Below are 12971 nucleotides of genomic sequence, written 5' to 3'. Positions count from 1 at the left end.
GTTACTTTACGTGCTGTTTAAGTTAACTTCCCTATTATCCTCAATATGTATCCGATATAGTATTATATCAATTTCTTTCTACCAGTACTTAAGTTGACACTAATGAATGTTTAAAATATTTAATTGCGTAAAGTAAGAAAGAAGTTCATTAGAAAGGTAATACGGGTGTTATACTGTTGGTAGCTAGTAGAGTGAATGTCAGCCATCTTATTTTAGTACGTCATACAAACACTAGCTTCGCTACTGTCCTACAATATGCGCGTCATCGAAATAATCTGGAAACAGCTGGTTGTAACATGACTGTTACTGTTATTACTACGTAGGGTAAAACTGATACATCTATTCGAAATATATATATATATATGTATATATGTATATATGTATATATACATATATATATATGTATACATATATATATGTATATATGTATATATGTATATATATATATATACACATACATATGTATTATAAGTATTTATGCACATACATGATTATGTATACCCAACTTATGTTTACTCGTAATTATATACAGAATTTACGCATACATTAAATGTATGCACTTTTATTTTATTCCTTTGCAATAATAAAACTATCTTTCTTGCTATTATGCAAAGTATACATTGTTTGTTATGCATGAAGATTACATTTAAATCATCTATATGTTAGCTAAATCTGTCAAAAAATTGCAAATGAATTGGAAAAGAAATTATTTCGTTTAATAATAAATGTAATTTAATTGTAAACTTATAAAATTTAATCTAATAACTGATTTAAAATCTGTTCTCTGAAATTTATCATATCAGTGAGGTAAATGTGCTCTATTACTACGAAGCCTATGTTGCATTTGTTAATTGTTTAAAAGATAAAAATATTTTTTAAAAATCTACTTATTTTTTAATACTTATCAGTGTTAACTCAAACAGATAATTATAAGTAATGATATTGAAGATTTTTATTAATAAGAACAAGCTAATATTAACATTGCATTTTTAGATAATGGACGTGGACGAATCCTTAGATCCGAAAGAATTAAAACTTACTCTCGAAACGTATAAAAAATTGGCAAATGATTTTGCAAATCATGATACAATTTTGAAGGTAAGAGATTTTTTGAATTTATTTACATTTTATTTTAATGAAAATTTACTAATTCTAGGATAAAACAGTTTTGTCGTATGTAGCATACGTTTTAGAAGTACCCGATATTGAGATTGTTAATTTGAGTTTAGATATTTTGGAATTATTTGTTAAAAATGTGGATAATTATGTACATATAACCTCTACTTTCGGAGTTCGTGAAGCGCTAGACGCAATTATAAATAAATATAATGTAGATGAACCAAAGATATCTAAACGAGCACAATGTATAAAAGATGATATAGAAAGAATGAAACCACCAATATATAATTTACGTAGCAGGTGTAGGAGAGTCATAGAACCTAAAAAGTTGAAGACCCATGTGATTGTATTACATGTTCAAGGTTTATTGCCGGTAAATATATGTATGTGTCTTTAATTTTATATATTTAATATTTTATACATTATCTGTGTTATAGGAAACTCGAGCAGAGTTAGAGGCAATATTAATAAGAATTAATGGATTAGTTTCTCTTGTAGTCGATGTAGAACATCAGCGTGTTACAATGCGTACTTTAAGTTATGTTACTGCAAAACAAATTGCAGAAGCAATACAAAAAAATTCTGAGAATATGGAAGCAAGATTAGTAACAAGAAATAAATTTAATCAAGAGTATCTTGTTAAATTGGTAAACATTTGTATTTCATAAATTTTAACATTAATTGTGAATTCTTATTAATAATGTGTTATTATTATAACAAAGATTCATACAGGAAATAATGGTGATACTGAAGACATGCCAGATTACTTACCTGAAGAAGATGAGCAAGAAGATGAAAAGGAGGGAGTTGTATCACTATTGACTGGATTAAGACAAAGTGCTTCATCATTATACAAATCCACTGCTGAATTTCTACATAATTCATTTTATTGGTAAATTTGTAAATTCCAATATATTAAATACTATTTTTTAATCTATTATCAATGAACAATAGAAATAGAATTATGAAATTATAATTATTTGCAAACATGTTTGCATATTTTACTATATTTATATTATATTATCAGTTATTATCAATCAATGATAATTTAATATTTTAAAATTTTTATTTTGACATTGAATTTCAAATTACTCATTTTTTATGGCATTTAATATTATGTTAAAATATTTGTTATACTTTTTAAAATAGCTTGAATACTAAGAAATGCAACTAAATTTAGTTCTCATTACATTTTTTATTAAAATGTACATATGTATTAAAATTTGTAATTAAGTAGAGTGACGAAATATAGAAATTGCAATGTCTAAGTATTTACTTGAAAACTTTTACATGTTCAATGATAGAATAAAAAAGTAATTATTAATTGTTTTATGCTAAATGGGTATCGACTAGTATTAAGCAAAATGTAATTTATTTTAAATTATGTTTAACATATATAATAATTAAAATATCAAATTGTTTGTATGTATTTATAGCAATTTTTTCTTGATAGTAAGGTCTTTTTACCATGATATGTATATATTTCGTTGTTAAAAATAGGCTGTGCAAATATTTATTGTATCTTAATAAGTTAATGTATATTTACATATAAATAATAACTTAACATTTACTTAAGTAAAAGTTTCAAGTTATATAACTGGTTCCTAAATGATAATATATATTACAAATGATTAATACTTTATATCTTGTGAAAAACGTTTTATTTTATTTTAACAAAGTCAAATTAACTGAATAACTTTACAATGTTACTAAGGTTTGTAATTAATTTAAATATACTAATTATTGTAAATCAACTTTATTTGTTTATAACACAAATTTTGTGTATTGCTTCTATTATTAAAGAATAATAGAACTAGTCTGTTTAGCTGCCAACTGCACAAGGAACAATTTATGCAACTACTCGCATAAATATAATAGATACAATATGTATGATTATCATAAAGTACATCTTTGTATATCTTATTAATTACTTCGTCCAAATGAGCACATCAAAATGTTATATCATATTTTAATTATTATTTTCTTAAGTTTATGTTGTATTGTCTATATTTACAATAGTATAGTAATTGTCATTAAGGCAATTCGAGTTTCAAAGCAGGTACAATAGATGGATGCAGAACACTACTTTGGACAATCGAGTTAACGACATTATCTAGTTTTGCACGTGTAATTACGATATATATTGTTATTTGAAAGAATGAGTATGACTTTTACATACAGTCAAATACTTGAGTTTCAGTGTGAAATTCAGATAATCTGCACTGTTTTGACAATATAATACTTCTTATACTAGTACTTTTTTAACATAGTCATTAAATTAGATTGTTTTCATTTATTAATTGAGAAATGAAACAGTAAAATTTGTTACATACAATATTCTGCATTCTGTAGTAAGATTATTGGTAAAAATTTTAATGCATCAAAAATATTTAATGACTTTGTTACAGTAAAATATTTCTAAAGCAATACCTCATATTTATAATTTAACTTTATCAGAATAGCAAAATATTTATTGAGTTGAAAAATTATTGTACTGATGTGATTCTATTTTCAATTATAAGTTTAATTGCTTTATATTGCACATGACAATTAAATTTTGTTATTTTATTTCAATAACCACAATTTGGTGTACCTTATGAAAATTGTCACAGGCACTTATGTTATAAAATTTATTTAATAATTGTCATTCCATTACATATTTTCTAAATCACTTTCAGAAATATATTTTTCTAATGCAACATTTATTTTTGACTTTATTGTATTTACATACAATACCTCAATTGTAAACTATCAAATACTATATGAATTTATTGTTTTACTAATTGGTCTCTACACTATTGTAGATTTTGTTTATACATATAAGTGAATGCAATCTCAAATTGATTCTGCATTCATTGTACGAATGACTGATTCGATTTTAATTGAATATTTTTTACTAATATGAAATAAATGCAATATATGGTTGGTATTAAATTCGTAACTAATTAGTTCAAAGTTCTACATTAACTAAAAGGAACTATAAAAGAAGAAAGTAAAAGATAATGGAATGAATATTTTAAGATGATTTTCTTCATATGAAAGCATGAGGTGCATGTATTTACAAATAATACTATATAGTAACATGTTACTACACATGTTTCCATAAATTTTCATTTTTGCCGAAGGTATCATCGATCTACATTTTATATCTTTCCTAGAAAAAATAATTATTGATTTAAATGTCCATTTTCTATAGCGTACAATAAATTATACCATAGGTACTGATAGAAAACATATTATAATAAATTTCAAAAATAGTAATTTAAATTATAATTAAGATTTAGAATGTGATTTCACAAACCCATTTCAATAACTGTCCAATATTTTGATAATATTAATGTAATGTTTCATTGATAAATAATGCGTAAAATTAATGTACATATATATCTGACATATATCTTAAATTGACAAATATCTACAATATTTAACACAGGATGAGAGCATACGCGACAAAAATGCACTGGCTGTTAAGGTACTTATATATTATATCACTCGTAAATGAAATATAAAAATCCTGTTAATCTACACGCTACTCTCTACTTTTAAATTTGCACCTACTGGTTGAGATGCAATTGTAATCTCACTGACTTCATCTGTTTCTGATTGACTCGATGTATCAGAGACATCATCTATTTCTTTCCTCTAAATAAAAATAAAAATGTATATTATACTGTACCTAATACGGTAATATTTATATTAATAACTATCTTAATTTACCTTATGAGAATAGTGAATGTTACGAAATACTCTTTGCATATCGGGATTACTTTCTAACGTAGAGGATTGACTGGACGGAGGATGTGAATATTCGGAAGTATTTTCCTCATCAGAAGCTAATACTCCTTCTATTCGTACCGTTGCATGTTTAAATCTTCTTAATCTACATCCAGGACCAATAGGTCTCCTTGCAATGCTTTAAAATCATAATTCATTACATTAATATGGTTATGAATTAAATGCTTTTATATCTTTTAAAACAAAAATACCTTCTTCTTCTTAGAGAATAATTATACGTGTAACTTGGATCTTCGCCTTCTTCATCTGACCAACTTTCTTCACATGCATCATCTTCACGATCGCATAAAGTATCCATATTTTCAGAACAAGGCCGAGTTTTAATATCTGATTGTTCTTGAGATGTATTATTAACACTAATTCCACAAAAATGTCCAGACAATTTTACAGATTCTTCTTTACCTCTGAAATAAGCAATTATTTATTATTTTTAATTATTACTAAGTTTCATATATTTATACATATGAATATATATTAAATATGTTTTACCTGTGTTGTATTACATCATCACAATTTCCATTATCTATAGGAGAAATAAGACGATTAGCATTAATAATTTCACTAACTTTTCGACCAAGTGTTTCAAGGTTATCATCATCACTACAGTCTTTTAAACGTTCATTTCCATTTGCATGATTTTCATTTGAAGGTTCAGGACTGGAACAAGGACTAGATTGCATTCTGTAATGAGCTTCAGATAAAACTGAATTTCCATTTAAACATTCTGATGTTTGTTTATTCAGGCTATTTATAGAAAGTTTTTCTGTTGAAATTGATGAAATTGTTATTGTATGTCCAATAGGACTAAAATCAGTTTCGTTAATATCCATTATGTCTGTTTGCGTTTGATTGTCAACAAAACGCGCACATACTTCTGTACTCTGAAAACAAATAGATAAATACGTATTTATAATATTATATTTTAATTTTATTAAATAATAATATATATACATACTTTTCTTTCACGATGTGGACTCGATCGTGGGCTAGAATTTACACCACATCCAGACCCTACTCTACGATGCCTATACTTGCGTTGCTTAAAACTATTATTAGATGCTAAAACTGTCTCTGGTTGATTAGATTCATTTAATTGGGTATACATAATTGCTTTTATAGGAGTTTGTGGACAGTCTATCGGGGATGGTGGAGTTGTTGGAGTAGATGATGTTGAAAACTGAGGATTACGTCTACGATGAAGTCTTTCTTGAGCCTTTAAAAGAGGATGTACAAGTCGTTTCTTACACTGTTTATATCCACTTTGTTGTTCTCGTCTAACATAAAAAATATATATATATATATTAAAATTATTTATCATTAATCATTCCAACTCTTTAATTTACTACTTACTTAATTACGTCTCGTTCACGCTGTTCTAATTGCAATAAAACAGCGCTTAATTCTAAGTACAAATTATTAGTGCGTTCAAGTTTACGTTCATAATGTTCTCGAATATCTTGAGCATGTCTTAATTCATCCTCACGTCGTCGAATGAGATCAGCTTCAAATCTTGGACTACTACAACTATTTGTCTGCATTTGTTTCATGTGATCTCTGATTTCTTTTTTCCAAGATTGCTATAATTATAAAAATTATTAAAATCTTTTGATGCTTGAATAGATTTTTTCATCTTTATTTTTGAAGCTTTTCAATTTACCTGCGTCTTAAAATAATCATCAGGCTTTGTACATAACACTTCAGCTGCTGCAATTCCAAGATGAATTTCAATATGTTTAAATGACGGTCTATTACGTGGTTTTGCAGCCCAACATTGTTTTACAAGTAATCTATAACCCTCTGGGCAGCTTGCAGGAATTGGTAAATGAAGAGAATTATTGCCCACACCCCAAATTATTGCGGAAGAATCCACATCTTTATAAGGTATTTCTCCACTTAAAAGTTCCCACAGTACCACACCGTATGACCATATATCTACTTTCTCAGAACAAGGTTCATTTCTGATGATTTCTGGAGCCATCCACGCAACTGTACCAGCAAAACTCATTCTTGTACTAATTTCATTCCATTCTCTACTAGTTCCAAAATCACTAATTTTTACAATTTCTCCTTGTCCTATTAATACACTAAAATCGTAGATAGAATTTAAAAAATAAGAAAAATATTGTACTGCTAAAGATAAAGACATTATTTTATTAAAGTAAATAAAAACTAAAGTAAAATTAAAGTAAAAATTTGTAAGTTTAAAATTGTATATGAATTTTATTATATTAAATTTAATAGCATACTTTGGACTTTTAAGATCTCTATGTATGATTTTATGTGCATGAAGATAGGCCATTCCAGCAGCAATTTGTTTTGACCATGATACTAAGCGAGGAGGTGGAACTGGTTCTCCAGCCCTAAGAAGATCATATAATGGCCCATATGGACAAAATTCCATTATTATACAGTAACATGGTGCTTGTGTACAGACACCTCTGAAAATATTTATTATTTGTATTTATTATTTTTATACCATTAACTCTTATAGATGTAATATAATTAAACTTACTTAAATTGAACAATATTCGGATGATTTAACTTCCGCAAATGCCGTATATCAGTTTCACGTGGCTCTCGTACCTTTTTTACAGCTACAATTTCTTTGTTTAATTTTCCACTAAATACTGCCCCTTGAGCTCCAGATCCAAGCCATTGAAGTTCACTGATTGATTCAAATGGTATTTCCCAATCATCCGCTAAAATAATTTAATTTTATTTTGTAAACATTTAATATATTATAAAAAATATATTAAATTCATAAAAAGGTAATTACTTTGATGCCCTTTAATCTTTTCATTAACAGCTGCTTTTGAAAGCATAGTCCAAACTGGACGCATGCATCCTAATATACCCTCTACCCAACTTGATCTTTGTGCATCTAAAGTACCAGAACCTGGACTGCATTTTGTTGCAGTTTCACTAGAGTTATTACTATTGCTTTCCGAATTGCTATGATTATTTTTAGGTAATTGAGCATCACGTGGATCAGGAATAATAGGCCCTCCTGCAATTCCACTCAACTGACCTAATTCTTCTTGGATACATAACATGCTGAAATAAATAATCAAAAACATTAAAAGACTGAAGAATCTTACTGTAAGAAATGTTAAAATATTAATTAACTTCTATTAAATAAGAAGTTTAAGGATTTTGTTTTCTATTAAAATTTTGTTATCTGAAATTTTGTAAATTAAAATATAAATTTAGAAAAAGCTTTATAATTAAGGCTATGAAATGTGTATATAATAATAAGCTAAGCAGTGTTGTTCAAAAAAGTAAATATTGCAATTTTGCAAATTTCATTCAAAATTTTTTTATTTTCAAAAACTTCTTTATTAATTCATTAATTTACATTAATCAAAAGATTAATGTTTTTCTTAATTTTAATTATCAGTGAACTTAAATTTTTGTTTCTAAGGGCAAATATAATTAAAAAATATATATAGATTTAGTCATAGTCTGAATTAAAATTTTTATGCCGTATTGTATAATAAACGAGTTGTTACATCTATGTATAACCGATGCATATGTATGTATTAAAATCAATTACCAAGATATAAAATACAACTAATATATAAGTGAAATTAATAATATTACATTGAAACTATTAATCGTTGACATGATTTTTTTAAATGACTTGTACGCCTGTCAAACATATAACCTGTGATAGAAAGTCGTAAGTCAAGTAGCTGTTATAAGCAACGTGGTACGATAAGTGCAAGTATTCAATATACGTTACTCGCATGTATACTATGCGTATTGTGTTACATTATTTAACAATAATATTTTATATTTATTGAAGATGTTGAAATTACGCAATAAAAACATGTTTAAAGAAAAAACTAGAAAAGAACGATGAAAACGACATAGATCGTGCAACTGTTAAAACTCTAGAATATAAATATATTTGATAAATTGAAAAGGCAATACAAGTTTCTACGGATGTATTAGTGCGGGAACAAGATCGAAGCCGTCAACTACGGTGCCGTTATCGGAAGCGCATTCCTCGACTTGGCCTTCATCCTCACCTCTTCGTACCGACATTGTTTGGAACAACCGTATCGGTCTTCCGAAGGAAAAAACGTGTAAATACCATCGTACTACGTGTTGGATATATATATATAAGATCCTTGACTCATATACTGAGAGAAAGTGTCACAAAATCATGCCACTGATTGAACGTTTGCGCGATAAACAAAAAATAAATATGATAAAACTATATAGGATGCATACGACCACGAGACATATCGTTGACTAACAAATCAGCCGACAGAGGGCCAAATGTACAGTTTGTAGGTATATGAAGGCGATTAAGCGGTGTTATTTGTAACTATACATTACAATTTGGCAATTGAACGTACACGTACATATAAAATACAAGTAAAATATTATTTTTTAAATTGGATTGATATTATTATACAGTAAAGTCATTTTGTGATAGCTAAACCACTTTAATTTTGAATCGTAAATTTTTACCTATAGCAGGTAATAGGAGTGCGCATGCGCGACTATATATGCGTAATTTAATATAACAAAGTACGTACGTCGTTTCAGATCCATTGTATGATGTTTATGTTATATTTAATACTGTGAAAGTTTTATATTTTTACCTATTGGTGAATATATGTGTTTCTGCATGAGAAGGCGATAGAACTACTTGATTAACACCCGATGATGCTTCCGTGTCCTGAGATTCAAATTTGTACATCTCAGGTTGAGACAATGTTTCTGTCTCGGCGGGGGTACGCATGATTACCTATTGTCTTGTATTCCAATCCTACAACAGAATTTATCATTTGATAAATGATACAAATACAACTTGAATATAAATTTTTCCACAATTTTAAGAAAAAATTTTCGGATGATTACTGTATGCATATTATTTATATATTGTCAAAAAATAATATTACTTTAATAATATTAAAAAAAAAAAAAAAAAAAAAAAAAAAAAAAAAAAAAAAAAAAAGAAGACTGTTCTTCCCAACAAAAACTTAGTACGGAAAGCAAAATGAAATATTTAATTCAAATTTGAATACAAGTTGCCTTTTATTTAATGAATTACAAACAATTGAATTATAATATCATTTGAAACAGTAAATCTATTGTTTATGAATTGTCGCCTTATAGACGAAGATTAGATACGATGTTAATAGTACGTTTCTACAACTGACATTGTAAAATAAAGCAAAATGAAAGCTTTTTATTTATCGCTCAACGTTTTAATGTATACTTCGTAAATTGAGCATCGGTATAGATGTATCGTTACATCTAATTTGTCTAATAGCATGAAGTGACGTTCAATGGTCGGAGATTTACTGTTTTATACGTATTGTTTCGTTTTTTTTATTGTAAAACTTTTATAACTTTGTTACGAAGATATTACAATAGGGATATAGAACAAGTGGATTAATTAAAAATCCATTTGGTTTCACCAAAACTTCTATCAGGCACCGATTTAAGCAGTACGGCACCCTTTCGCGAAGAAAAAAAGGATACAGAGTTTTACATAGTGAGTCATTCGTAGGCGTGTCTTAGGGATTAATCCCCAACACCTGTGCTGAAGTCTAGGTAAGTTCTAATATATTGGGAACAACCCCCAAACCTAAATCTGCTGACAATGAGAAGATATATTCCAAATATATATTTTAAAATCAATTAAATTATTATTTTACTTTCAAAATTGAGTGTAAAATTTTTTTGTCGCTATAAGATACATTTCTGATGCTGTAACTTTCATATAATAGAATGAGATGCTGAAAATTTTGCCAGATCGATGTTCCAAAAGAATGAACATATTGCATCCCTTGTTTCTTGAACAGACTGTATTCTCGTGAATACAATTGGGGAAGAACGAATTGTAATGACTAGGAATGCTTGTTGTGTATCCTGATTTGTGGCTTTGCTGATCAGGGTGCCATAATATCAGCGTGTAAGTAAATGTTACACTTAATGTTATCATACATATATGTGTACTACAAAACAAGTTAGAACGTATGTAAGTAATTGACTAATATTAAAGTGGTAAATCTAATAAAACTAATAGAATATATTATGTCAGCTTCAACCCTTTACATTTTCGTTACACATACATGTGTGCGTGACTTCGTTACATTGAGAAGTTCTATCTAAAAATACTTTTCAATATTGAGATTGCAAAACGACTTAAATATGGTAAAAAACAGAAATTAATAATATTATATAAAAAAGTGAAATTATCATTGTACTCATTGATTTATACAAATGCATCGCTGTATTAGTTTGATGAACATGACTCCTTGGTAGGAGATGCGTTAAGGATTTGAAGTAGAAAAAAATTGTTTTGAATTTGTTATCTTGCGAATGCAATCTGCGCGATAAAAACGACAATATGAAGAAATATTCATAAAATGCTTTAATTATTATTAGAATAAATTACGATTTTTTTTTAATATTTTGATTACGTAAAAAATGAGTAATTGCTATACGGCTTAGACCTGTTTTAAATGTATCAAATAGCCTTTATCCATTATTTATACATTACATCATTTTTAACAATAAAATTTGATTAAATATGTTAAATATTTGATTAGAGTAACACGTACAGTTTTGCTGCACATCCTAGCGTTGAAATCACCCGATAAATTGAGTGATCGCGATGCTGTCTATAGTATCAGTGATTGGTACAGTGATTGCTTGTGAGTCTAATTAAGTAATATTTTGATTATATTTTCAAAATATTAATTTCAGTATTTCTTACTTGAACACGAATGAAATGAAATTCAATATAAACTATCTGTTCAAATATACAGGTGCAATGTAATAAAGAAATATGCAAGAAAAACTTATTGCTTTCTTATCTAAAATTATTTTATATTTTGAGAATATTATAATTTTGAAAGGAATTTCGATATTATACACGCAATACACACATGTACTTTTTGTATCTACGAATTAAGTAAAAAGAATAATGTCAAAGATCTAATAATTTATTTTCAACAAATTTCTTATCTTTCTTACAGAAGATAAATTATTAAATCTTTGATATTGTCCCTTTTAACACATAAATATAACTCATAAATGCAAAATGTGTATTGCATGTATAATGTTAATTAAAGAAAGAAAATTATATTTTCAAAATATAAATTACAAATGGTTTTTGTTTTATATACCAGTACTCAATATTTCAATATTTTACTGGTCTTACAGAAAATCAGATTTTATTAATATGTAATTTTTTATTAATATGATGATACAATTGTGATTTTTTTATTTCAATATGCAGGAATTAATTTCAATATTCAGGAAACCTATTTCTGATCCAAGCATCGTTTCTTATTCGTTGTTTTTAAAGGCATTTTCATTCATACGAAAGTAATGGATGAGTTAAAAAGGAGATAATAAGAGTACACTTCAAAGTGCCGACAGCTTGAGCCAAGTGACGCTTCGATGTTTGAAAGAGACGCATGAAACGTGCACCACTGCAACGAACAGAATGAGATTTGTGCTCCATGCAGAACGATCGGGAAGGTGAGCTTTCACTTTCCTCGAGCGGCTTGCACAAGCGACCATGGTCAGGGCGTATGACATTTGGTACGAAAAACTCGTCGAAACATAAAGCGCCGAATATTCAAGTAGCAAGAGTACGAAAAAGTTACGCATATTTGCAAACGAAGAAAGAGAAGGAGAAAGAGTATGGAGAAGACGCTTTATCGATTAAGCTCCGGCAACCCCTTTTCTCTTACCTGTATAAACGGTATCTGCCGACAAAATGACGGCAATAGTGCCAATCCCCTACGAAGTATCCATATAATTGTATCTGGCGCCATACATTTGCAAAGTCTTTGCAACTGCTAAGTCTGACACTGTAAGCATGAGAGTTTCCGACTCTCTCAAAAAACGTATCTTCGTATTGCACGTCACAATAATCATGCAAAAATATATATATGTGCCTTCACTATTTAAACAGTTACACTATTACATCCATTCGGAATTGCAGCAAGCTGAAAAAGCCGCGGATTTATTCTCCACTGACGGTCATGAAAACAACCCCACAACATCCAGACGCACGACGCGTC

The 12971-nt window shown here is 28.1% G+C and overlaps 2 protein-coding genes across 9 annotated transcripts; one reads left to right on the top strand and one right to left on the bottom strand.

Annotated features, from left to right (window-relative positions):
• The first annotated feature begins 26 nt into the window (after window positions 1-26).
• On the top strand, window positions 27-2082 carry LOC122537698. 7 transcript variants are annotated; one of them, XM_043671094.1, is made up of 5 exons: window positions 27-156; window positions 994-1098; window positions 1157-1492; window positions 1557-1766; window positions 1842-2082. In XM_043671094.1, exons 2-5 carry the CDS (start codon window positions 997-999, stop codon window positions 2013-2015), a joined length of 822 nt encoding a protein of 273 aa, XP_043527029.1. In that variant the 5' UTR covers window positions 27-156; window positions 994-996; the 3' UTR covers window positions 2016-2082. The 7 variants fall into 7 exon arrangements, with proteins under 7 accessions (XP_043527029.1, XP_043527027.1, XP_043527026.1 ...); XM_043671092.1 differs by lacking the exon at window positions 27-156 and adding an exon at window positions 211-324; XM_043671091.1 differs by lacking the exon at window positions 27-156 and adding an exon at window positions 235-319.
• A 2278-nt stretch (window positions 2083-4360) lies between these two features.
• On the bottom strand, window positions 4361-12959 carry LOC122537695 (mitogen-activated protein kinase kinase kinase 13). Of its 2 annotated transcripts, XM_043671083.1 has the most exons (12): window positions 12639-12959; window positions 9528-9694; window positions 7691-7968; window positions 7427-7613; window positions 7161-7352; window positions 6572-6998; window positions 6265-6491; window positions 5870-6188; window positions 5404-5795; window positions 5106-5318; window positions 4837-5032; window positions 4361-4761 (listed from the first exon to the last, which is right to left on the bottom strand). In XM_043671083.1, the coding sequence occupies exons 2-12, from the start codon at window positions 9665-9667 to the stop codon at window positions 4642-4644; spliced, it is 2691 nt and encodes an 896-aa protein (XP_043527018.1). In that variant the 5' UTR covers window positions 9668-9694; window positions 12639-12959; the 3' UTR covers window positions 4361-4641. The 2 variants fall into 2 exon arrangements, with proteins under 2 accessions (XP_043527018.1, XP_043527019.1); XM_043671084.1 differs by lacking the exons at window positions 9528-9694; window positions 12639-12959 and adding an exon at window positions 8946-9174 and having other exon boundaries at window positions 4367-4761.
• Window positions 12960-12971: the final 12 nt, after the last annotated feature.

This window comes from Frieseomelitta varia, unplaced genomic scaffold (genome assembly GCF_011392965.1).
Source record: "Frieseomelitta varia isolate USP_RPSP 00005682 unplaced genomic scaffold, Fvar_1.2 scaffold_924, whole genome shotgun sequence".
In the NCBI taxonomy this organism is placed as follows: Eukaryota; Metazoa; Arthropoda; class Insecta; order Hymenoptera; family Apidae; genus Frieseomelitta; species Frieseomelitta varia.
This window is presented reverse-complemented; position numbering and strand designations above follow the sequence as displayed.